Source organism: Lutra lutra, chromosome 2 (genome assembly GCF_902655055.1).
Source record: "Lutra lutra chromosome 2, mLutLut1.2, whole genome shotgun sequence".
NCBI lineage: Eukaryota > Metazoa > Chordata > Mammalia > Carnivora > Mustelidae > Lutra > Lutra lutra.
In genome coordinates this window covers 3037128-3064687 of record NC_062279.1, presented here as the reverse complement: position 1 = coordinate 3064687, position 27560 = coordinate 3037128, and the positions used below count along the sequence as shown (strand labels likewise).

Below are 27560 nucleotides of genomic sequence, written 5' to 3'. Positions count from 1 at the left end.
AGATACGTTTTAATACTTACTGAAGGGGCACCTGGGTGGCTCAGTGGGTTAAGCCTCTGCCTTCGGCTCAGGTCATGATCTCAGGGTCCTGGGATCGAGCCCCGCATCAGGCTCTCTGCTCAGCAGGGAGCCTGCATCCCCCTCTCTCTCTGTGTGCCTCTCTACCTACTTGTGATCTCTCTCTCTGTCAAATAAATAAATAAAATCTTTAAAAAAGCCCCGCATCGGGCTCTCTGCTCTGTGGGGAGCCTGCTTCCTGTTCTTTCTATGCCTGTCTCTCTGCCTGCTTGTGATCTCTGTCTGTCAAATAAATAAATAAAATCTTAAGAAAAAAAAAAAACTTACTGAAAATGTTCGTCTTAAGAAACCATATGTGATCACAGCCTTCTGCACCCCAGACTACCTTAATGTCTTACGCGCGAGCTTCATTCTGTCCGTTCCAGCCTATGAGCTCCAGAACTGCCCGGACCCACCTCCTTTTCAGAATGGTTACATGGTCAACGCGGACTACAGCGTGGGACAGTCCATCTCGTTCGAGTGTTACCCTGGGTACATTTTGCTTGGCCACCCAGTCCTCACCTGTCAGCACGGGATCAACAGAAACTGGAATTATCCCTTTCCAAGATGTGACGGTAAGCTAATCGTTCTTGGCAACAACTTAATTTTTCATGTGTATAGTAGTGCGTTAATTATTAAATAGAGATATTTAAAAATCCTTTCATTTACTCAACAAATATTGATTAGGAATCTATCACAGTAAACTCATTCTACTTAGTATTTCAGGAATATATCATATGCCAATAAATTAATATGCATAAACAGGCCTTGCCCTCATGGAAATTGTAAAGAAAACAATGTAATAAATGCAAACATGTATAACACAAACCAGACCCAAGGACAGTGTTTGGATGAATTGCATGGAGAAGGATGGCGTTGGTTTGCAAAGTGACCAGGGACATCTTTATGATGGGGGTAGTACTTAGAATTGCAGTCGTCCCACCAAATTTTGGGATTAGCGGAGGAAAGGATGCTTATAAATTTTACCCTGGACTGTTTTTTCCATTTTTTGTTGTTAAACTTTTGCAATAATCATATATTGCTTTTATATTTAAGAAAACTGATTTTATTTTTGTAGTGGGCCTTGAAGTATATATATATGATTTTTCTACTCAGAGATGGAGTATCCAGGGTAGAAAAAAATAGCGGAAGCAAAGACAGGGTGTTGACACTGTCTTAGGAAAAAAATAGTGCATTTCAATAGTGCGTGATGGTCAGTCAGGGTTTCTTGAGAGACATGGGGATCAGGTGGTGACGGAGGGAACTCTGGATTCATCAAATATCCCTAGTCTGAGCAAGAATCACTTCTCTGAAGCTTCTCTTTGACTACCTGATATTTTGAATGATTTTGAAATTTTGGTAATATCAAGTTGAAATTAATAGACCAAGTGCTTTGTTTATGAGACAAGCATATGAAACAGAAAAGTTCCTGTAAACCTAATATTAGAACATTTAATACAGAAACCTTTGAGTGAAAAAATAATGAAGGGGCACCTGGGTGGATCAGTGGGTTAAAGCCTCTGCCTTTGGCTCAGGTCATGATCCCAGGGTCCTGTGATGGAGCCTGGCTTCAGGCTTTCTGCTCAACAGAGAGCCTACCTCTCCCTCTCTCTCTGCCTGCTTCTCTGCCTGCTTGTCATCTCTATCAAATAAATAAATAAAATCTTTAAAAAAAAGAAAAAATAATGAAATTATCAACTCTGTGGCCCTCTGAAATGCTAAACACTTATATCCCACCAGGAATATAGGAAAGGCAACTTGGCTGTGTTTGAATTTCTTCTGAAAAAGTAAAAACAAAACAAAACCACTGTTGGACTTTTTAAATTATATTTCTCACCTGTATTTTTCCATTCTATATTATTATAAAAAAACTATGAAAAAAATCTTTAGCTGTATTTTTAATTCCTTATCTTAAAAAAAAGAAATAAAAATTAAATTGCCCCTGTCTAATGCAAATTAAATAACCTATAAAACAACATTTAAAAAATTACTTTATAAAACTAATATAGCAGCAGTATATCTAGTGCTTTTTATTAAAACACTTAAAAACCTCTTTTTACTACTCTCCATTTAAAAATTCATTTATTTGCATATCTATAAAATACTTTGAATTATCACAATTAAACCCTTTTCTTATTTGTAATTTTCACCTGAGTTCTTTGTATTCATATGCACATGGAAGACGGCTTGGCTTGATATTAAAAAGTAGAATTAAACATTTAAAAAGGCTTCATCACTTTGTCAAGGTCTGTTTTCAAATGTAGAAATAGCCGCTGGCTTAGAATTATTCTGTGAGCTTGAAAGTAACAAAGTGTATTGTTTGTGATGTAGCCCAAAGGGGGTGCACCTTGTATAATGACGTCGTGATGTGTCACACTACCCAGAGGTGGCCAGACAAGCTGAGGGCCTGCCGACTCCAGCTGAAAGACTGAGAGCCGCCCCAGACCATCCTGAGCTTGGATGACTGACTAAGACGGCTCACAGAACTCACTAAGCTAGTGGACTCTGCTTGTGGTTTATAAGAAGGAAAGGGCATGTGAAAATCCTGGGGAAAGAAGCCCAGGTTAGAGTCTGGGAGGCTGCATCACTGATCTCAGGAACTGAGGGGTGACAGTGTGCCCGAGTATCACCAACCTGAGAAGCTCCCTGGGTCTTAGTGCCCAGAGTTTTTAACTGGGGCTCCCTGAGGCAGGTATGACTGATGGATGGATGACCTGGTGGTTGATGTCAGCTTCCGGACCAGCTGATACCTTGTAACTCAAAGACGGCAACTTAGAGTCCATGGTTGGTCTTTCCGGCATGATCAGCCCATCCTGACACTACCGGGTATGGCCAGCACCCACATGAGATAAAGACACGGCCACCGGGTGTGTTCTTAACCCCCCTCCCAACCCACAGCCCCCAGAATAGAGGACTAGACCTCTCTATGGACAAGGTCAAATTCTTTACTACCCAAGTATTTTTACCATCATATCTCTCTTCCTATCTATAATGTCATAGACAAAATAAAAAACAAAACAAAACATAAAATTCAAATAAAATTATATCATAAAGTGAATTTTCTAGGCACCAGCCAATGTGTGTTTAATATCTTCTTCATATTGGATAAAACACACACAAAAAATAAGCGGAGGGTATTATTATATAACAAAAGTTATTTTATCTGTTTTATTTCATATATATATATATATATTTAACATTATAATGTATTCGTAGCCCCAGAGGTACAGGTCTGTGAATCGCCAGGCTTACACACTCGCAGCACTCACTATAGCACACACCCTCCCCAGTGTCTTTGTTCGCTGACAACGATGGGCTGTAAGATGTCCATTCATTGGTTACGCTCCTCACAAGACACGGGCAAACTGCTGATGATCAGGGATGCTCACCTCAAGTGTATTTTATTAATTCACATTGGATTTCTAGTTCAGACTTATTCTTGGTGTGTAGGACAAATATACTGGAAACAGTCTTCAAAGGTCCAACCCTGTAAACCTCCGAAAAATCTCAGAATAGATGAGAGATACTTGGGAAAAAACAAAACATAGGAACTTTGAATAACTTCTGGCATCTTTAGTAAAAAGTGAACAATTTAGACAATTAAGAGTCAAGAATTCTGAATCTTAAGGCATCCATTTCATAAGCATATATTAAACCAATTCATAGGTATGTGACAGTATTAATATATTTATTGTGTAAGGATTTATTATGTAAAGTTGGTGTATTCTAAATTCATCCAAAAACTATCTGGACTAAAAGTATGCTATCTATTAAAATAAAAAAGAAAAAATAGGTCTCAAAATGACTTGAGAAATTAAGACATTATTTTTGCCAGTAACATAATTATATAGAAGTCTCAGTTTAAAAGATGGGTTATAATTGTTAAAATATGGTTAAAAAGACTTAATAGTTTACTAAATGTAATTTGACAATTAAATATGCATCTCTACTTACACAGTTTAAAAATTTTAGATTTTTTTGTTGACTTAATCTTTTATCACTGAAATATTTATGTAGCTATACATTTACGATTTTTTTTTTTTAAGTTAAGCACTGTCCTAATGTTGCTCAACTTAAAGTGCAGTAATAACTGGTGGGAACTATGTGGACAGAGATAATTACCAGGATAACTTAATACGTTCCAATTAGCGTGTTAGCAACTTCCTTCAGACTGACAGATTTTGTAAGCAGAACGCTGTTTGACTGCATAATTGACACGAGAAATTCAACCAACCAAAGGATGTTATTATATACATAATTTTTAAAATGAAGGTTTATCAAGTTGATTGATGAATAAATAATCTTTTCTAATAGTTTAGAATAAAAATGGCATCCTGAAGAATACTTTTTTAGTTATATTTATAAATATTTATAGCATTTATATATATTATAATATGTTATTATTGTATATACCATTTATGATATGTATATAAAATAATATTTATCTTATAAATATTATTTTAAATATTTCCATTATGAAACAGTCCCTAAGATAGAGTACACTATGTCTCTCTATCTTAAAACCATCATAAGGAAACCAAAGTTATTGAAGGAAAAAAAAAATAGGCCAAAAATACCTGTAGAGTTCCACACATCCGGCGAGATCAGGCGTTCAGGTCCTGGTTACATTAACAGTCAAGAGTTTAAAATTCATAAACGCTCATGCCAAATGTAGGTACTTGTTGTTCACTACTGCAGGCTTTTCTTCAGCCTCCTGTTAGAGGGTAGGCAGAAATCTTAATATAATCCTGGAGAAAACCATCTGTAAATTATCTGTAACTGTCCTGGTGGATATTTAGGGCTTTTAAAATTTAATTTCTGATTGAAATCACTTAAGCTCTTTCTATCCATCTCAATTCAGAGACAGTCACTTTGTACACATTTAAGTGGAGGAAAAGCCCAATAAAGACATGTCTTGGCGCCCCTTGACTTTTCCCAAGTGGAATGAAGTGATGGTGAGTCTCCACGTCCCTGTGCTGAGGTCCAGCCTGACCACCAGCTCATCTTCCAATATCTTCTGGCCCTGGTTTCCCATGGGCAGGAACGGGTGAGACACACCCATCACTTTTTGTATGAACCACCTAAAAGCTCACGTCCTCAAACCACGGTGAGGTGAACAGAATCCATGGTGATGTGGCAGTGATGCCCAGTCCAGTGGAGTGGGGTAGGCAGTGAAGATGAGGTGGGGGACATTGTACATATAAGTAGGCACTGAACAAACTCCACATTGAATGACACATTCAGGTAAGACATCCCCTCCATCATAGTCAGTGTACCTAATGCTGGCTCTAGAATTTGCTGCAAGTGGACAATTCAGTCATCTTCGTGTACATATTTTTCTCTGGAGAATCACATGCAGAAATAACCTGAGAACTCTTTCTCATAACTGTACCTCACACAGCAGTCCTTCCTCCCAACCTATTCTTAACACGCGTGCGCCTCAAGAGTTGTAGACAGCACTCCCTCTGGCCCTCCTGGTCACCAGTGGGTGCCTTTCCTACAACAAGCCATTCTGCGACACCGCTGGATAGTCTCCCCGAGGAGAGCTTCTGACCCCACCAATGAAATTCCCGGGCCCACAAGGCTGCCCCTGCCCTGCCCCAGCTTGGATGCCAGTCCCAAGTCCAGATTGTCACTAGTGCCCCTCATTGACTGGCTACGATTCAGAAGGTCTCCATGACTCCCTCCTCCTCCTGGATGAGTTTACTAGAGCGACTCACAGAACCCAGGAAAACATTGTACTTACAAGATTGCAGATCAGGGGTGCCTGGGTGTATCAGTTGTTAAGTGCCTGCCTTCTGCTGGGGTCATGATTCCAGGGTCCTGGGATCAAGCCCTGTGTCGGGCTCCCTGCTGGGTGGGGAACCTGCTTCCTCCTCTACCACTCTCCCTGCTTCTTTTCCCTCTGTCTCTCTCTGTCAAATAAATAAATAAATAAAATCTTAAGGAAAAAAATAAAAAAAGGTTACAGATCAGTACAGAGGCTATAACTCAGGAACAGCCAGATGGAGCAGATGCAGAGGATGAGGTGGGTTGGAAGGTGAGCAGAAAGTTGTATTCTCTCCAGGAGAACCATCCTCCCAGCTCCCCAAGTGTTCACCAACCCAGAAGTTCTCCAGACCCCATGCTTTGGGGTTTTTATGGAGTCTTCATTACAGATGGATGATGATTAAATCGTGGGCCAGTGGTGATTAAGTCGACCTCCAGCTCCTCAGTTCTATGAAGGTTAGGATGGAGCTGAGATTTCCCGTTCTCTGATTACTTGCATGGTTCCCTGGCAACTAACTCCATCCCTGGGTGCTTTCCTAGTCACCTTATTAATAGCTCAGGTGTGATCAAAAGGGTCTTGTTAGGAATAATGAAGGATGCCTTTATGTCTTTTATCCCTTAGCTTTTATCCAAGGTTTCCAGAGGCCTATGCCAAGAGCAGGGAGGAAGACCGAATATTTGTTTCTTACTAGAAATCACATCACAGTGTGCACTCCCAAATACAAGAACGACTGTGTGTCTAGTGACTCTTCGGCTCCTGGAGTGGGGGACAGTCCGACACGTACATCACGTCCGATTGTGAAGTGTAGTGCCTAGTATGCCCATGTGCTCTGTCCGGCCAGCTGGCGGCCTCCCTTGTCCCTCTGTGGCCAGGCTCCCAGGCTGGCAGTGAGGGGCTTCAAGGTGCCCAGCTTGGTAGGGCTATGCCCATCCTCTGGTGACCAGGTGCCCCTCACAGTGGCTTTCATGACTGATCACCTCAGGATTCACCCACCTTAGATCCCACATCCTCTGTCCCTGTGGACTTTGGGTGACTTTCCGCCCAGATGTGGAAATCTAAATATGCCTTTGGGGCCACAGCAGGAACGGTGAAGCCTTCTCTGTGAGCACAGACAGCTCAGGGGAAGAGAAGGAAACTTCCCCTCATGTTTCTTAGGATCCTCTTTTCTCCACTCTAGAGTCCACAGCAGCATTTGCCTCGAGGAATGTTACGTGCGTTCATGGAATGTTATTAGCTCACGTGACAAGTAGGGCTTGTTCTTTCCCTCATCGGACTTGCACAAGTAGACTTTTATACTCAGCCTTTGCTCTGTAGCTTCTCCATCACTACCTTCTCCACTCTGTCCCCTGCTCTAACCCCACACGTCCTGGTCCATGATACACTCTCAGCAAACACTCCTAAAATACGTAAATGGTGGACCTGTTATTTGACTACCACACGTAAATCATGGCAAGGCTATCTTTGTTCAACGTCCTACAGCTATTAAGTGACGTAAAGAACATTAGAAGCCAGAAATGTGTTGTCCCAAGGAAATTACCGTATTGTTTCTTTTGCCCTTGGAAAGGCTTTATCCTTTATGTTTGTTTTGTCTTGTTTTTTCCCCATTGGGAAGGGTGCGCCTATGTTTAATATGGTTATACGAGTATAAGATTCACCTTGAAAGGTGAAAATGCACTAGGGAAGCCTTGGAGATTACAGATTATCGGTCAGGAGCAGGTGCAGACCCTCACATCCCCAGGAGGTGTGCCGGCCCCTCCCTTCAGTGCACTCGGTACGGAAATACTTTGTGATGACTGTCTTACTCGGTGTTGGCCCATCTGCTCTTTACTGTCTCTTATTTATTGTGATGTGATCTCGGCCCTGGGGAGTTGTGGGAGTGGACTGTGGGTAAGGGTGAAAAGGAGCACCGTCCCTGACTTCTAGTCACTAACCCACAGTGGTGAGAGCAGATAGCCCCATGACAGGGGAACAAACGTGGCCGGCCAGAGCCCAGCTGCCTTCAAGGTGGAAGGACATTTGAGTTGAGCTGAGAAGAAATGGACCAGCTCAGCCTGGAAGCAGAGTAGGAGAAAAGCCTTTGAACTTTTCATACAGAGTGAACATTTGCATGAAGTTTGGAGGTGAGACAAAGTATGCCATCTTCTGGGGACACTGACTAGCTCCTGATGACCCCAGACTAGATCATGGCCCCATTTCACAAATTATAGCTGTCCCTGTGCTTTTGCTTTATTAGTTTACAAAGCAAGGTTTGGGGCCTGCCTCCAAACCCACTTATCAATATTCATGCCTTAACATTTCTAAAATGTTCTCCACGGCTCCTTCTCCTAATGACTCTGTCCAAAACCTGGGCCGGATTCAATGTATTTTCCACTGGAACATTCCCCACCCCCTTAAACATACCTATGCCCCTGTGTGATGAACACAGCAGCGTACCATGTACCGCCTCATGCCATGTCATCGCTCACTGTTTTCTACCGAAGGTTCGTTTCTCTCGTTTTACGATGTAGTTTCACCAGTTTTGCCACCTAAATTTGACACCTTTCATAACAAGTCTTCGAAAGCTCCAGAAGATTCATGCTAGTGGCAGGTCCTCCGACCCCTCTATCAGAGTTTGGTTGATTAAAAACTCTACTTCATTTGTGACTTTGATGTATCATACTGCTCTCCGAGTGTCGTAATGTGTCTCAGATTATGCTGCTAATATGTAGTCACTTCATTTTCCCCTAGATAAGACAAAATAATTGCCATGGCAACAGAAAATAACAATTCATTAAGTAAAATAAAATAGGCTGATTAGGGATTGTGAGTCTTGGCAGAGATGAAAGCTGGTGAGAGGAGGAAAAGCTTCAAGAAAATACTACGTATATCATTTTCTCTCATTTCTTCAGGTATAGATCTGCCAAGAATTGATAATTTTTTTTTATTTAGGCAAATAGACTTGGATACCACCCTTTTAGGCAGTTAAATATGTTTTAGAAATCTCACTTAAAACAACAACACAATTTCCATGATTTATTTATGCATCATTTCCATGTAATTCCTCATATCACATAGCACAGTGGATTATCAGCTCGGTCACAGAAGATAATTGAGTGACTGAGTAAGGGCTTTTTTTTTTTTTTTATATCATGGGAATGACTTTATCCTGAAAGGATTTTGGGTGTTTGAAGAATATATTAAACGGAACTTAGATAACTTAGTTTAGAAGTATAATTCTTCTAAGGTTTTAAGACTCTAGGGGAATTACTTTGACAAAGTAGCTACTGAGAAATAGTTCACCATTATTTCTCATAAGGAAAATTTTGGCAAAGGGACTTTAGAGACTTAAAAATGTTTAACTGTGTCCTTTCTAAAGTTGACTGTATTGGGGCTTAATTTTCTTTGCTTCCTTTTCAGCTCCTTGTGGATATAATGTAACATCTCAGAATGGTACCATTTATTCCCCTGGATTTCCAGACGAGTACCCAATCCTGAAGGACTGCATTTGGCTGATCACCGTCCCTCCCGGCCACGGGGTCTACATCAACTTCACGTTGCTACAGACGGAAGCCGTGAATGATTACATTGCTGTCTGGTAGGGGAGCCTTTCTGTGTGAACTCACCTGTGATTGTGTCAAACCGTTCTCGCAACCACGGGCATGGGGCTTTGATGTCAGTTTACACATTAAGAAGTGAAGTTTTTAGGTAGATATTGGAAAGGATATTTACCAAGGAAATCAAGTGATATGGAGAATAAATGTCATGTGACATGTTTGCATTTTGTTAATTCAGGATTCCTCTGAACAGAGATTACCCCAACATAATGGGATTATACATTTTTTTGTAAGTGCGATTTTTCTTTTTTTATAAAAGAAAAGTTGGTTAGGAATCTTTGCCATGATAAGAATTTGGTGCTCCTGGAAGTATTGAAGAGATAATTACACACGGCCCTCCAGCCATCCTTTGTACACACGGCAGGACTGCCCTTCCATATGATATGCAGGAAGTGACACTGAGCCGGCTCAGGACTGGGGATTGGGGTTCTGGTTCTCTTTCCAAGGAGTCATGTGGCCTTGTAATTACTTACATGAACCTTGGCTACATTTTCATGTCCTTGGGAATGACTGCCCTACCTTTGCTTTTGGAAGTGAGAGGTTATAGGGGACACAGAGATTGACAAGTCCTCTGATATTATGATGGGAGAAGGAGGGAGGACCAGTGGGGTGTGAGAAGGTGAGCTCGACCCAGGCTTGAAAAGCAAGTTGTGCCGCCAGAAAATATTTCCATGAAAACCACGGATTTATGGGAGGTAGCAATGTGGTATGCATGTGTGTGTGTGTGTGTGTGTGTGTGCCTCGGAAGTTGGTGTAGAAAGTTGGTGTAAAAGGTACGGGTTATTGTGGATATTGGAAAACCTTTACAGTGAGGGGACAGGTGACTTCAGGGTATTAGAGGTGTCTGGGATGGGTTTTATGGGGTCCAAGTGAGCAGGACAGAGAGTACAGGAACTTAAAAATCACGTGAAAGATCCCAGGCTTAGTTCTAAGAGTGATGAGGATTCGCTAGGGTTTTAGGAAGGGGAGTCACCGGCTGCAGAATTCCCAGTCTTGTTTTGTGGGAAATGTGTCCACTGAGCGCAAGAAGGGAGACTGGCTTCTGAGGCTCTAGAAGTAATTCTTGTAGGGAGGAGAGATTGGCAGGACCAGCAGCTGAGGGGTGAGGAGGAATGGGGAACCTGAAATATTAAGTTGGTTTTATGAAGCTGCTCTTTTGAAAGCCTGGCAGGAGAAGAACCACAGCATTATACTACCAGCCGTTTCACCTGGGTTAACCTATAGATTCAGCAGGTAGAAGCAAAAGCTCCTCATAGTCAACCAAGTGCCGTTGATTGTCAGAGCCCTAATGAGAAAGAGACCAAGGAGGCTGGTCAACTTTGTGACATTAAACACTCGCTGTTTCTAAACACTGTGTCCACAAGACGGTAGTATTTTATTCAGTTTGTTAAAAACACAAAAATTCAGCTGCGTAAATCTGAAGATCTAATTGGTTTTATTTATCGATTCCCGACTCAGGTTAACACTCTGTGGGCAGGAGAGAGGCGCTCTGAGGAGTTAGGTGTACACAGTGGAAGATTCTTACAGGAAGAGGGTGGGGCAAGACATTGTTAGCAGGAGAAAGGATTGTTTCAGGCAAGGTCACCTTCCCTGAGGGGGAGGGGCTGGCGGTCTCATCATGCCCTTTACCTCATCTTGGTGGGGGGCAGGGGGGCTGGGCACTGATGGAGACCTTCCATGTGACTTAATTGATGCTAAACATTTCTGAATGATTGGCTTAAACATTGACTCCAAGAGTAGCAGAAAGTGCAATTAAGTGTTGCTTTGCTATCCTGGGGCAAGAAACTGGACCTTCACACTGTCATTTCCTTTTTAACAAAGTCTTAACAACTTTGTACTTCAATAGCAAGATGTCCATAAATTTCACCCATCGTTAAAGAGACACCATGGAATTGAGACTTTCAAACATGGACGTTTGAAAGGCAGCTGATACATGGTATTACAGTCACTAGAGGCAGTAACGTGTCTCTGTTAGGGCTCTGAAAAGGTCTGCAGTGGGGTGAGTAAAGTCAGCCCCAAGATCTCCAGGTGCGAGCACCAGTTCCATCCCCTGGAGCCCAGGCTCAGACCAAGCTGCTTGGGCCAGGATGGAAGCCACGTGTTGGAAGAAAATGGTTGTTGGTTTTAGCTGTGATTGGGAACTTTCTCCTCAAACTTCCTCTCTTCCCTAGGGATGGGCCTGACCAGAACTCACCTCAGCTGGGAGTTTTCAGTGGCAACACAGCCCTGGAAACGGCATACAGCTCCACCAACCAGGTCCTGCTCAAGTTCCACAGCGACTTTTCCAACGGAGGCTTCTTTGTTCTCAATTTTCACGGTCAGTGCATTTTCACCTTGTCAAATAAGGCGGAGAATTCCATTTGGTTCTCCTGGTAGTGTTGACATATGGCTCCTTTCCAGCTAGAGTTCCTTGATCTTGCCAAGCAAGAGCCTTCTGGGACTTTCTTGCTTTCGGTGCCAGAGGTCCCTGTGACCCCCTTTTGCTTAATGTTGTTTGTGGATGGCACATCTGGTGTGTGGTAAGCTTGGACTCATTCCAAGAGAAGCATATTGCTGAGAGACTCAGATATGGAGACCCTTGAAATCAATTTAGTACCTTTCCTAGATGCCCTGTGTCTGCCTGCAGAGGAGTCAAGGTAGCAAATGCCACAGAGTTACGGATGAGGCAACAGGGAATTAAGTGATTTTGAAAACAAATAATTTGGAGAAAAGTGTATCAATCCCTTATATCTCGTGAAGACTGCACCCATGGAAGTCGTCAGCGTGGGGTTCCGAGAGGGACCTTAGCAAATGTAAATGTAGACCTGGCACCAGGCCATGGGTGAACCATTTCCTTCCAGAATCCCCAAAATTATGTAAAGTGTCTTTATTTAAATGCCCGAATTTTAAAAACTGTACCCTTTTCCCCTTTGACTTTACATATTCATGGCATGAAATAATCCTGTAAACTTGGGAATGTTCTAAAACGATGATTTACAAACGTAGACCTCGCAGTGTACCTGGGCATTAAAACAATGGAAGCAGAATGCTTTTTGTAATAATTTTGTTTATTCAGCAAATGTAATTGCAGTTGTTTGTTTGTTTGTTTGTTTTTTCTATAAACCCTTTAGCATTTCAGCTCAAGAAATGCCAACCTCCCCCCTCGGTTCCACAGGCAGAAATGCTTACGGAAGATGAGGATTTTGAAATAGGTAATGTGTTCTTTGTTGCAACACCATTAGCTCAGCCCAACTTCTTTAACACTCACACTCACTGAGATAATTACTCACGTGAGTAAGTATTTGTCAGAATGTCCTAAAGCATTGCTAGGGGGTTCATTCATCGAAGAAATATGCTTTTCTTCCTCCACTGCCATGGTGTGTGTTTTTAGCTATTCGAACTTTGCTTCTGTCATCTGAGCATATCCTCACCTCACCAGGCCTACCAGCATTTGCTAGCTTGTATTTTTCTTTTAAAAAAAGTTTCTGAGACAGACTTAAACGGATATTTGCGTTTAGTTAGGAAAGGATGTTCACGCAGAAGAAGGACTTAATCATTTGTAGCTAAAACAATGATGACTATGACTTTAACCTTTCATTGAAACCGGAATGTAATTGGTGAATGTATTTAATGGTAATATTTAGAAATTCTGCTTTATCATTCCATATTAATGGCGAGTTTCATTAAATAACCATCAGGTCACATTAGGTGACCCGCTGCGGCATATGTCTGTGGTGTAATTACTGTGACCCAGGATTTCTCTGTCTCAACTACAAACACAACACTGTGTTTTCCCCCCGAGTTTCAGACCGCTGATCAAACCACGTGACCCAGTTTCTGCTCTCCTCCTAATGGCTCAGTTAATGGGAACATTGTGCTAATTAGGCCAAGGTCGCAGGTTAGCCTTCTCTGGGTGCATTGAAGCCATTCTGTGCTACATCTGTAAATCCCAAGCAATCCCAATCCGCCTTCTTTTTTTGAATAGTAATCATGGGGGAAGGGGTGGGACCACAGACACATTAGTCTGTGACAAAACCTGCCCCATTCGCTGTCTGGTATCTGGGAAGACCGCGTTTTTGTAAGTCAAGAAGTGACAACAGCCCCCTTTGATTAAACAAACTAGAAATGAATCCCGATGTGGGTTCAGAAGTGGTTTGTTCACTGACGTCATTCAGTAGGTGGCCATCTCGACCTTTCCTGCCCTCACTCACAGGGTGTGTCATGGAAACGTAGTCCCACGTATGCTCTGTTGGCTCTTGCAGGGGACTTCGTGAAGTACCAGTGCCACCCTGGGTACACGCTGTCTGGGACAGACACCCTGACCTGTAAGCTCAGTGCCCAGCTGCAGTTTGAAGGTGCTCTCCCAACGTGTGAAGGTATGCACAGCTCGCGGCAGCCTGTGCCTTTCCCATAGAGTTGTGAACTGGATCTCTGTGGCACGATCTCCTTGCAAATCAGATCACCTGCCAACAAATACCTAATTACCTTTCTCCTTTAGCTATGTGTAAAATACAAATCAAAGCATATCAAATAAGAGGTCTTTTCTTCCCCAGTAGCTTACCAGAAGATTTTCAAATATATGGCTAAGTTAAAATAATTTAGAAATAGGGACGCCTGGGTGGCTTAATGGGTTAAGCCTCTGCCTTCAGCTCAGGTCATGATCTCAGGGTCCTGGGATCAAGCCCCGCATCAAACTCTCTGCTCAGGGAGTCTGCTTCCCCCTCTCTCTCTGCCTGCCTCTCTGCCTACTTGTGAAGTCTCTGTCAAATAAATAAATAAAATCTTAAAAAAAAATTAGAAATAACGATCTGAATACCTACCACCGACGTTCCACCATCAATGTACTCTATATATCCTTAGTCATGTGTCTCTTATCTTTCTATCCATCCATTAATGTTGCTTTTGATGCATTTCAAGGCAAATTACAGGCATCACGACACTTCCCTCTAAATACATTAGTATCTGTAAAATTATCTAGTACTTACTATTTTTTCTGTAAGATTTATAAGCATTGAAATGCACGTGGGGCATACGATAAAGTGCACATATATCATACATTCACACGTCCGTAAAACACATAGAACACATGCAATAACAAAATACACAATAGCGCAAGATTTGAGGCTGAATCTATTGATTTAACTGTTTGAAGTATTTAAGTAGATCACTTTTTTCTTTTATTTCTTTTCAGCGTAACAGTATTCATTGTTTTTGTACCACACTCAGTGCTCCATGCAGTCCGTGCCCTCTCTAATACCCACCACCTGGTTCTCCCAACCTCCCACCACCCCCACCTCTTCAAACCCTTCAGATTGTTTTTCAGAGTCCACAGTCTCTCATGGTTCACCTCCCCTTCCAATTTCCCCCAACTCCCTTCTCCTCTCCATCTCCCCTTGTCCTCCATGTTATTTGTTATGCTCCACAAATAAGTGAAACCATATGATAATTGACTCTCTCTGCTTGACTTATTTCACTCAGCATCATCTCTTCCAGTCCCGTCCATGTTGCTACAAAAGTTGGGTATTCATCCTTTCTGAGGAGGCATCATACTCCATAGTGTATATGGACCACATCTTCCTTATCCATGCGTCCGTTGAAGGGCATCTTCGTTCTTTCCACAGTTTGGCGACCGTGGCCATTGCTGCTATGAACATTGGGGTACAGATGGCCCTTCTTTTCACTCCATCTGTATCTTTGGGGTAAATACCCAGTCGTGCAATTGCAGGGTCATAGGGAAGTTCTATTTTAATTTCTTGAGGAATCTCCACACTGTTACACTGTTGGTGGGAAAGCAAGTTGGTGTGGCCACTTTGGAGAACAGTGTGGAGATTCCTTAAGTAGATCACTTTAATCTATTTGAAAGTCTCTACTTTCAAGTAGTATTGGGGCAATAAACACTTGAAAAAATAAAAGTACACTAAAATATCTCAATATAAGTCAGAAGTGTCATGGTTTGGCCAATCGGAAAGCTTTCCAAATTAGAATAGTTTTGAGTTTGTGACTTCAAAATCACAATAAACATTCAATTCATTTAAAGAATGGGACCACCCCCGTTTCAAGGAATTTGAACATTATCATATGATATAAGCATGTAAAAGGCCCCAAAATTTAGGAAGAGGAGACCCAGTGACTCAGCATAGACCCCCAACAAGTGACCGCAGGTGAATCATTAATCCCGTGGGCATCGAGTGTAAGGAGGATGGTCGATCGGCCTTATTTGTGCCTTATTTGTGAGATTTTTGTGAAGATGCAGAGAACATTAAGTGGGTCATTGCAGGAGTTCTAATGTGGATTGTCAGCCCCACTAAGAGGGAACTTCCTTTGCACTGTGGTAGTATTGATTTTGCACGTGCCCCCACACTTGAATGGAATCTCCTAGATTGTGTGCTCACTCCCTGCGTCCTCCTTCCGTGTGAGGCAGAATACTAGCCACCTGGGGAGAGGGAGGCGATTCTCAGCATCTGAAGAAAATCCGGAATGCTGTGGTCTTAAGTAACCATGACAGCTCAGATAATTCTAAGAAACATTGCTTTCAGATTGTACCTCGGGAGCACAGGGGGGTGTGGGCAAAGACCATCCCCTCAGAAGTACACCCTTTTCGGTCCATGGGATGCTTTAGCTACTTGGAGGACCCACACAGTTCTGGAATTCACTGGCACTTTGCCTCACCCCTGCCTCATTTAAAATTGGGGCACCGCTTGGGGTGATAAGTCAGGAGACTGAGTCATTACTTTTTAGGAACAAATCAGTGTGTCCGTACCATATTACATCAGCAACAACCACCTACAGTGTTTTTTTTTTTTTTTTCCCCTCAAGGTGCAAGGGGATATAAAATATTCATCTTTTTCCATTTTACATAGAAATTACCTGAGGTAAACCTTCACATTTTTAGGGCACATCTTAATTCCAACAAACAGCCTAAAATTTCTCAGCATAGATGATTTCAAACAAGGGTGGTCTTAGTTGATGAGTGAAGAAAGGCATACATATTTATTTAATATGCTACTTCAGAAAGAGGGAAAATTACTTTATTATGTTGGCTATCCCTAAGATTAACCTCATTTTTATTTAAATGAAATTAATTCATGACAGTCCAGGAACCGAGTAAATCAGCACAACATAAGCATCGTTCTCTAAATTTCTTGGCTCTCACACACGGTTGCAAGGAGGATTCTGCTAACAAGATACATTCTCTCTGCTCAGACCGAGTTCCCGTGTCCTACTGAACACCAGCAGTTACTGCAGAGGACAACGTAGTTCTCTACTGTTTCTATTCAGGAGTAATTATCTTTAAAACAAGATATTTTAACAAGAGTTATTAAGAGATATTAAAACAAGGGGCACCTGGGTGGTCAGTCAGTTAAGCATCTGCCTTCACCTCAAGTCCTGGGATCAAGCCCCACATCGGGCTCCCTGCTCGGTGGGGAGCCTGATTCTCTCTCCCTTAGCCTGCTGTTCCCCCTGCTTGAGCTCTCTCTCTCTCTGCAAAATAAATAAATAAAATCTTTTAAAAAAGAGATATTATAACAAGATATTAAAAGACATTAAAACAAGAGTTATCTAAAAATGCATTCTATAAGAAAAAGAATGAGGGGATCAGATGTCTTTTATCAAATAATCATTTAATAATAACCTTTCTTCCAGCACTTTCTAAAATTATTTGGTTGGTCTCAAGGGGAGGGAGTGGGTAATCCTGTGATAAATTATAGGTGGAAAATTGTGTGAGTTATGAGTCCTACTAAGTTTTGCTTTGAAAATTGTCTCCAGAGGTGCCTGGGTGGCTCAGTGGGTTAAGCCTCTGCCTTCGGCTCAGGTCATGATGTCAGGGTCCCAGGATTGAGTCCCTCATCACATTAAGATGTGCCCTAAAAATGTGAAGGTTTACCACCTTGCTCAGAGGGAAGCCTGCTTTCCTTTTCCCTCTGCAGTGCTCCCTGCTTGTGCTTGTTTTCTCTCTGTCTCTATCAAATAAATAAATAAAATCTTTAAAAGAGATCTAAAAAAATGAAAATTATCACCACTTAGAGGGTGATTTATTGTTCCTTGGGTACAGTGGGAGCAAATTGTTCCTTGAAAATTAGCATCCCATGCAGATACACCTTGTTGGATGCCCATCTTAATTTAGGAAACATTGAATGAGGGTCTGAAATGTTTTCCAGAACCACCAAGCTATTCTCCCAGTCTCTCTGAACATGAGCTGAGTGCCCAGTTGAAATCAATTCTGACACTCTCTGCCTGGAGACAGTGTCTGACCCCGCAGGTTAAGGGCTCAGTCCTAAAACACTGCTCCCACTTCGTAGGCCCGTCACAAAGCCAACTTGTCATCTGTGTTTCTGACGGAACTGCTATAGATTAGAATCACTCATAATCCCCTCTTTGGATTTTATCCTATGCTAGAAGAGCTTATATAATCCAGGGAAATATTTACTTAGATTTAGCATTGCAATTATAGTATTGTGAAGAATTCCAATCTGTATTCTTCACTACAGAAAGGGGACAGGTGAAGAGTCAGAGGAAGAGGTACACGGTGCAGGGTCTGCAGGGGTCTCAGCACAGGAGCTTCTGTGCCCTGGATTGGGGTCTAAGAATTTTTATAGAGCTAATCATCACTTTTTTTTTTAAATTAAGAAACATGTATTTTCAGTGAACGCTAAAGACAGCCAGTGGCCTTCGAATAATGAGCACTTCTTGGAGAGCTCAAGGATGACCGTAAGACACAGATCAAGGGCTCCCAGAGACACCTTTGCCACTGGTCTATAGGGTTCTCTTTTCACAATTCTCTGGGACCTACAGGTGCTTTTAAGAATTAGTTTCCTTTGTTTGTAAATCCTAACATTTGATTGCTTGACTTTTGCTGAAGCCCTGAAAGATGCTTCAAATAATATGGTTTGGTTTTAAGCCTCACATTTCTTTTTTCGTCAAAAACAAGCTGAAGGAATAACTTCTTGTGGAGGTGTGGTGACTCAGCATTCAGGTGCCTGTCTCAGAGAGGCACGTGCCTTCAGAGGTGCCTTTGATGGGAGCCTCCAACAGATGCTTCCGGAGGCGGGAGGTAGTCAGGGTCCCCTGCGGTACTAAACACACGGCTGTGTTGTAAGTGTGAGTGCTGGTAGAGAGTGAACAGCCTGGCCCAGGGAGAGCCTGCAGTCTCTGAAACTTCCCACCCTGGCTGGGCGCTGCTCCTAGCAACATTTTATAGCAAGGCCCAGGAAGGTCTAGGCACGTATGAGGGAGCAAGAGACACAAATGAATCAAAACCCACGTTTGCTCCCAGGGAGACATACTCAAGTGCATTTTAAACCAATACGTATGTCTGGAAAAAATAATAAGTGTTGTAAGAAAAAGGAAGCACATCCTTTCAATTGTATGTTCATTCCTTCTTCTCCCAGCAATAGAAGCAGCATTTTGGGGAAACTAGAGGGAGTGAGAATAGGCTTGAGATTCCGCTTCTGAGTCATCACCACTCACTCCTTTCCCAGCCTGGCACGGACTCTGGCTCTGCAGGTGGATTTTGGCAACGTGGCAGTCGGTTTCCAGTCTCTAGATGATCGGAACTTCCAGTGTTGCCTAATAACGATAGTGGCGGTGATGCAATCAGAAGGTCGCGATTTGGGCTAAATGTTTTCGGGCATCATAGCACAGAACGAACTGTGCTGGGGCTGCAGCAGCTTTAGTCAGGAGGAGGCAGGAGGTGGTCTGTGCCTCGCTGGTGTGGAAATGCCTTCTGCCCGTGAAGTGCTTCAGACCGAAGGAAAGGGTTTGCATGTATCTCTCTGATCACGACCCTGACAAGTAGCTTTGCTGCTGTCTGGTTACGTCACGGCTGAGAAACGCTCATAGTCTCACGGTGAAGTCAAGCGGGTCGGTGGACATTCTAAAGCTCCAGGCCTTATACATATGCATGTGGATGAAAGGCTAGTTGTCTTCTACTGTGTTCTCTTAAAAAATGCCAATGTGTTCATTTTTGAAAGGGCATAATATATTTCACTGAGTGACCTCACCACCCTACTGTATATAGAAATTACTTTCTAAACAAAATTACTTTAGTCTGAGTGTTTTGGCTTTATTTGACAGACAGAGATCACAAGTAGGCAATCACAAGGGCTACCCAATTTAACATTGTAAATACTCTTTTTTTTAAAGATTTTATTTATTTATGTGACAGAAAGAGATCACAAGTAGGCAGAGAGGCAGGCAGAGAGAGGGGGAAGCAGGCTCCCCGCTGAGCAGAGAACCTGATGCGGGACTCGATCCCAAGACCCTGGGATTATGACCTGAGCCGAAGGCAGAGGCTTTAACCCACTGAGCCACCCAGGTGCCCCAACATTGTAAATATTCTTAAAAATCTACCTAAAATAGTTCTTTATCAAAAAGGTTCTAGGAAATGTTTCATTATTAGTGATCTTATGCATAAACATTTTGTAAATTTAAAGTACATCTGAATAAGAACAGTAAGGTAAATTTTTAAAAATTTAAAAAATTTTAAAAAAATTTTAAAAGGAAAAATTCCTTTTAAATTTAAATAAAATTTAAATAAAATTTTTTAAATTTTAAAAAATTTCCTTTTAAATTTAAAGAAATTTTTTTAAAAAAATTTAAAAAGGAAAAAATTTCCTTTTAACAGTTACTTGGATCAAAACATAGTACATAAACTTCACTCATCTTTTTGGGAAATCATTTCAAAATTTATGTATTACTAATATAAATTTAATTAATTAAAATAAAATGAAATTAATTAAATTTGATAATATAATTTTAATTAATTAAAAGGAGATAATTCAACAAATAAGACACATTTCCTGTAATGGAAATCCTTTCTCATAAAGGAAAAGCTGATCATTTAACTTTAAAATTTACAAATTGTTTTGCTATATCTCTGTTAAATTTGAATCATTATCAATAAATGATATAATTTTTTCTTAATAGTTGTATAAATAAATTATTTCTGAAAGATAATTAAATTATCAATTAGATAAATTACTAATTAGGAGTCCGGTGATTTTCTTTTGCATGTTCATACCTAAGCAGATCAGTTTTATTTTGATTACCTTAAAAGTAGTTGAATAAAGAAAAAAAGGAAAGCAGGAGGGAAAAAAGTATGTCAGTGTGTCCACACTATCTTAATGACTCATTCGTAATGATAAACTCATAAGTGATTCATTTTGATAAATTCATCCTTTAGAAATCACATTGTTACAACCCAGATATCTGATATGGCTTTCAGCCCAGGACTTTCTGATTCATCTCTTATCACAGTGTCAAGAAATCAAGTCAAATTTTTAAAATTTACTGTTGTAAATATAATCACAAGTATAATTAAAGGCATAAATAAATGCATTTTTCTACTACTGTATATAATTGCGCAACGTTTTTGTAATATTGCATTGAAAAGGCGAGATCTTGCTTTTTTAGTTGAGCTGAGAAAACATGGGACCCTAAGATCAAATCTGCAAACCACCTGCCCCAAAATAAGGTGTGTGGGCAATTCCGTCCTAGAAGGTTACTACGGACGGAAGGTACAGGATGGTTTTAAGCATTCCTGTTCCCGTACTTCCCACTTCACTCACAATGGGCAGATCAGCATTGCTTCATGACCTTTTCCAGATAAACAAAGCTTTCAGGTTCCAGGCTTCTTTTCAGCTTTGTCAGATTGGGCTACCCTAGAGTTGTGTCAGTGACATAATGTCTTTGATCCTACATTTCCTTAATGGTAAATGAAATCAATCAATCAATCTATCTATCTGTCTAGTCACCCTATGTCCCAACAACATTTCTATATGTATGTAATTCTCATTTAAATTACAGAGTGCTAGTAAAGTGTGACTTGTTATCATTTAGTGCTGTTCTGCTGTGCTTCTACCCTGTATTAAATCTGGTCATAGTTCAGTAGGGTCGTTCCCCCTCCACCGCCATTGGCTTATAAATACAGAGATAGAGACTCTCCCACTGACGTTGGGTTCACTTTGTTAAGGAAGACTCTTACCAGCATGTTTCTCATTAGCACAATGCCCTGCGAATGAAGTCCGGACAGAGTCCTCTGGAGTCATCCTCAGTCCTGGTTACCCGGGCAACTACTTTAACTCCCAGACATGTTCATGGAGTATTAAAGTGGAACCGTACTACAACATCACCATCTTCGTGGACACATTTCAAAGTGAAAAGCAATTTGATACCCTGGAAGTATTTGATGGTAAGTTTCTTTGCTTTTTTTTTTTTTTTTTAACCAACCAGTGATCTCTATGGAGTGTAATAAAAACCCACCATGACGCTTTTACTACATGAGGCTTTCATATATTCTTGAGTTGAACTGTATCTCTCCTGAACAGAAAATAAATTATTCCACCCTGGTAGAGTCTCAAGAGTCTGGAACATGAACCTACTTTGTTAATGTTTCAACTTTTAAGCAACTGATATGCTAACAATGCACTGTGATAATGTCCTGAATTTACTTGAACTATTATTTAATTTTTTTCTGTGGAGATTTAGAGTAGACCCCATACAGCTCTTCCTTTCTCTCTTTCAAGTATTCTATTGATGCAGAAGATATTTTAGGAAATTTAAGAGAGGTAAAGGTACTTTAATCCATTTAGACAATTATTTTACTAGAACTACATAAAATAATGGGTAACAGAGGTTTCTAGATGATAAATGCTACAGAAGCCTTTAATGTGCAATCTTTGAAAAAATCATACAACGCACTTACCAGATGTTAATACTGTTTTGAACTCTAGTCTTGTATGTTTTTATACATTTCTAACAAACTCATTAACAGAAAAATGCCATGCTTACAAGTAATATGTGGTTGAATTGTCAATTTGTAATGGAGATGATGTTAATATTTTTCTTTGTATAGAAGCATTATCATAGCCCAGAAAATTAGACCGAGATACAATTATGGCTGTACATAATAATAAGGCTTTTGCATGTTTTGAGGGACTTGCCATTGAGTTGAGTAAAATCACAACTCAGTAAAATAAAAATGACTGTAGTTGATTCTGCGAGTGTCTACAAGCCTTCTATGTCCTCAATGAATTGTCATAGTCGAGTCGATCACATGGATAGATGCTGCATGAATCAACTTATGAATTTCCTAAGATGATGAGCCACTAAACTAGAAATTGAACTCACACTTATATACATGGAAGCAGAGGGTTGAGGAGCATTATTTCCATTTTCAGAGTGTTTTGTCTAAGTGTATGTTGAAGCAGATGTGGACTGCTGAAGACTATCCTGTAGTGTTTATGATAGAGAGAAGTCATATTAGCCAAGTACCAAAATGGGATTCTTTGTCAGTGAGGAAGCAGGTAGACGTGGTTCTGAGATCAATTAGATGACATGCACACCAAGGTAGGTGAGCAGCCCATTTCCAGGTGTGTGTGTGTGTGTGTGTGTGTGTGTGTGTGTGTAATACACACTGTATGCAATTAAATGTGTTCACATAATTACTGTAAATGTGTTCATGGCTCCTCGGTTCACCTCAGATGGATGGGAGTTCAGCTGACAGTGCTTCTCCTGCTTCCAGTTACAGGAGCACAGTCATAGCAGTATTTATTCTTATGGGCTTACAACTGGATCTCCCCAAAATAGGGGTGGATCATACCCATTACAAAAGTAGATGATAGAGGTAATATCAAAACACTTGCTGTTAAAATCACCATAGATCCATGGTTAGCTTTGTTCTAACCTCAAAGATTTGTCTATAAAATGAAAGGGAGACATTTTATAGGAATATTTTTTAAGTGTTAGCATTTCTGTTGCATTAAGGGTCATGTCTACTGCACCTCTCTCTCTGTCTTCTGTAAAACACTGGTTCCTTTATGGCTCATGAGTTGCCAAAAAACATGTGGAAAATATTGATTTTAAACTTTATTATCCCAGGAGTGTATTCTTGTCTGCAGTTCTAGTAGTAGCTAATCCTTGATTAAAAAAATAAATGAACAAAGAGCTTGAATCATTACACAACTCAACGAAGAAAGGTGTCAACATAAAGACTGTGGTGTCCACTTGTAAAATACTTCATGGTTTCCATGTTGGTAGTAGGAACAGCTGCCCTCCATATTATGGCTCGTGGTCTTTGATCCATGCTGACTGGATGTGTATTTTTAAAGGCGAGTCCTTGAGGAAGCTCGTTATACGTCAGGTGAAAAGAACAGATGGAAAGTGATGAAGAATTAGTTGCTGAATTAAAAATACCTGAAGCTTTACTCTTGGGTTCTGTCATGAAAAGTGACATTTTAAAACTTTACAAGTGCAAGTTAATTTCCCGGGATATTTTATTTTAGAATATATATCATCTCTTTAGACAACAGCAAGAAAACCAGTCCCCAAAACACATAGTCTTCTTTAAGTATCAAGTATGGTCATCCTTTTATGGGACGCCTTCCAGGAAACTGAGCGGTAGCATTTCATCTGTTCCGACTTTGCTCCAGTGAAACTGGACACCGCCTGAATCATCTCGAATGTACTAGTTTTTGTATTTGGTGACTAGGGCTGCCATCCCGAAGTACCAGTGTGGGGGTCTTCGAGAACAGGAGTGTATTTCCTCCCAGGACTGGGATGCAGGTGTGAGCAGGGCTGGTTTCTCCAAGGTCTTATCTCTCCTCATGTCCTCACGTGGCTACCCCCCCAGTGTGCCTCCCTGTCCTGATCTCTTCTTTGCGCAGGGACTCCAGTCCTACCGGATTAGGGCTCATTCCAAGGTCCTCCCTTAACTTGAATTATCTGTTTAAAGATCTTATCTCCAAATACAGTCACGCTCCGAGGTCCGGACAGGTATGACCTCACTGTGTATATATTTGAGGGAACACAATTCCATGATGTTTTGTTTGTTTGCTTTTGGAAGAAATAATTTTAACTGCCCGATTGGGGTTACACAGTAAGTGAGGTTGTAGTTTCTCGGTCACTTTGCTTGAATACAAATCCTATGTACAACTGTCAGAGCAAGTCCCATACGCTGATGAGACAGGCACTGGCCCTTGCAGGGATAACCGTGTTCTCCCTCCCGTAATGTGCTTCCCAGGAGGGAGCTGCACGATGCCAAAAAGCCATGGAGCCATCAGACTAGGAGGTGGCGCTGAGTTTACCAGTGGAGTGGGACTGTACGGGACACCCAGGAAGTGAGAAAGCAGCTCCTGTCGGTCCGGGCCATCACGTTACGGCCCCTGCAGCCATTTTACTTCATCGCATGCTACACCTGCTTCTTCTGACTACTTCCTAGATACTGACTTTGTGTCTTGAGTTTTTTAAAAAATTTCAAATGTACCAAAAGGTGAAAAAAAATTTAAGATACAGATGTGGACTCATTACTGGATGTAATGAATTTTAGGATTTGGTCCAATTTACCTTAGGGTCTGATTTTTTAAAGAGGCAAGGACTACAGAGACACTTGGGGGTTCCACGCGTATCCAATGCCATGGGCACCTCTCCCAGGAGGAAACAGTACCGAAGAGGATGGGGTCAGTGGGTCCCGCTTGCACACATTCTGTGGCTCCTACTTGATCTCTGTCTGAACATCCGTCTGTCTCTATCATGTAACTATGCATCTCTATCTGCATCATGTCCTATCTATACACACACACACACACACACACACACACACACACACATACAATTTAATATGGTACACTTTGCGTCAGTGTTTATGGAGTTCGTTCATTCTAGATGTATATAAGATTGCTTTCCATGGCACTTTCCATTCTTTTCTAAAATGCCAAAATACTAGTTAGGATCTAAGTTTTGCTGTGCCACAGCAATGCTGGAGCAAACATTTGACTCTGAATAACGCTGGCGCCCATGGGCTGAAGTTTGCAGAACTAGGAAGCCCCCAGTTGTGCTGGTGTCACAGACTGTTCTGCTGAGTGACTGTACTACTTCGTCCCGCTACCAGTATCACATGAAAGTCTGCATTTCTCCTGTACTTACAGTATTGTCCGTACTAATGGGGATAAAAATTAATTTCATGTATCTTAATTGTCCCTATCTTATAGTAAGGTTCATACGATCTATGTCTTATGTGTTAATGTGAAACGATTTTGATTGGCTATTTTCTTTTGTTTGTTTTTTAATCAGGGAATTTACTTGTTGCTTTATTCGTTTGGAACTCGGTCTACTGTGGAAATAAGTGGAAATATCTATTGTACATTTAGACTCCTAAATGTGATTAAAAGCTAAAAGTAGTCTGCATATTGTAGGTATGAGCTCATAACTGAACTTCTTTTGGTTTTCTTTTTTATTTAGGTTCTTCCGGTCAGAGTCCTCTGTTGGTGGTCTTAAGTGGGAACCACACTGAACAGTCGAATTTTACAAGCAGGAGCAATCAGTTATACCTTCGCTGGTCCACAGATCACGCAACCAGTAAAAAAGGGTTCAAGATTCGGTATACAGGTTCGTAAGTGAAGCTTACAGTCAGCGTAAATGCGTTTTTAATACAAGTGATCTGCAGTAAATAAAGAAAATGGAGATAGAAATTTGTAATGTAAACCTAATATCCAAGGATGAGAATTAAGTCCCATAGAAATAATATGATGGGAAATTACTCTGAGTAAGAGGTCTCTAACCTATAGCAGAGAAAACAATTTATTGATTGATATTTTAATAATGATTGCTAAAATCATCAAGCTTCAAATTCACATAGGGAAAACAAGGGCATTGCCTCTAAAAGATAAAGTAATATAATATAAAGCTAATTTTAAATTAGGTTTAAATGCTAAGGAAACAAACAGGAAGGGATATTCCTATTGATGTTAATTTTACAAGTGATAATCTCGTACTATTAGTAGTTTGTCTTTTTATTGATTATCTGTGTGTCTCTTCATATTTGCAGATTACATAAACACACATGAATAAACACATACAAAATTAGTACATATTACAGATTATATATTTCCTCCTCAACATTTTCCTTTGTCCTTTCCTGTGTGTTTCAATTATGCTCTGCAGGTGCTATTTGTACTAATTAAGGCAGCCAATGTATTTATGTTCTTTAAATCCTCTGTCCATCTGTCAGTGTGACCTGACCCACACCTAATGTTTTACTGTCCTACAGAAAAAATAGACAACTTAAATTCCTTATATATTTTAATTACTAACAAAAAAAAATCCACACTTTTCTCAGTATCTCACTCAATGATTTCCTGTGGTGATAACTGAGCTGGTTTCCCTCAGGAAGGTGCCCACTGGCTACGTTTAATGGAGCAGTGGCTTCCCGGAGGGCTGGGAAGTCCTCTCTTGGTCTTTGCCTTGGTCAGTGCTGAGGAGCATCCTGAAGAGGAATAGCAAAAAGGCACAGGAGTTTAAAGGATAAGATTTCAGCTCTCTCTGGTTGGTAGACATCGTGGAACATTACAAAGTATCAAGGGTTTGGAAAAAAAAAAAAAAAAAAGCTTTAGATGTGCGGAAGGTGGGCATGAAATTCAGTCATTCTTTCTTGATAAAGTTTAATCAAACATACCCAGACCTTCATGCCTCTCTCTTTCTCTCAAAGTAGTTATTCACAATGCCTATTGACAGAGGGCTCAAAGTTGAGGTCGTTTCCATTAGACGGAGTTAGGAGAGTATTAGGGCGATGATCGGATTTATGTTCATTACATTCCTTGTTTTGAAAAATAAATATTGAGACCTTTAGAATCGTTTGAATTTATTTCCAAGGTGCAAAACGGACATTGCAGGGGAAATCATGGTGAACCTAATTGATGTCCTTCTACCTGCGGTTAGGTCACTTAGTACCCTGGTAATGTGATTATACCTGGAGTTCTGCCTTTCAAGGCACATTTTAATTCATTATAGAACAAGAAAATTCTCTTAGTTAAACTGTGTTGGGAGAGTAAGAAATTGGAGAATTTCAGAGAAAGCTGTATTTTTTTTGGGGGGGGGGGTCCATGAATACCTCTATCTTTTAGCAGGTTTTCATTTTAAATTCGGTGCTTCAGTGACCTCTGCTAGGAGTTCATCACCTGCGGTTTTAGCATGGTGATGAGATGAGCATGTCTCCGAGATGCAGTGGAGTGGGCAAGGGAGTTCTAGCCTGTTGTCTGACCACACGGCATATCTGACATCTCTGTTTGCCCCACATTTATGAAATACTGGTCATCCGGACTAGGATTGATACAACAGAGCAACATAATTTGAAAGCAGGAAAGACAAAACCAGGGCTGTCCAAAGGC

The 27560-nt window shown here is 40.9% G+C and overlaps 1 protein-coding gene across 3 annotated transcripts in view; it reads left to right on the top strand.

Annotated features, from left to right (window-relative positions):
• The window catches only part of CSMD1 (CUB and Sushi multiple domains 1), a 2014336-nt gene that overhangs the window by 1848673 nt on the left and 138103 nt on the right, over window positions 1–27560 (top strand). For all 3 annotated transcript variants that reach the window (XM_047713603.1, XM_047713595.1, XM_047713613.1), the window contains 7 exons: window positions 444–632; window positions 9224–9401; window positions 11592–11737; window positions 12531–12611; window positions 13662–13775; window positions 21401–21589; window positions 25636–25782. In XM_047713603.1, the coding sequence (XP_047569559.1) occupies window positions 444–632; window positions 9224–9401; window positions 11592–11737; window positions 12531–12611; window positions 13662–13775; window positions 21401–21589; window positions 25636–25782 (1044 nt within the window). The remainder of the gene's footprint in view (window positions 1–443; window positions 633–9223; window positions 9402–11591; window positions 11738–12530; window positions 12612–13661; window positions 13776–21400; window positions 21590–25635; window positions 25783–27560) is intronic.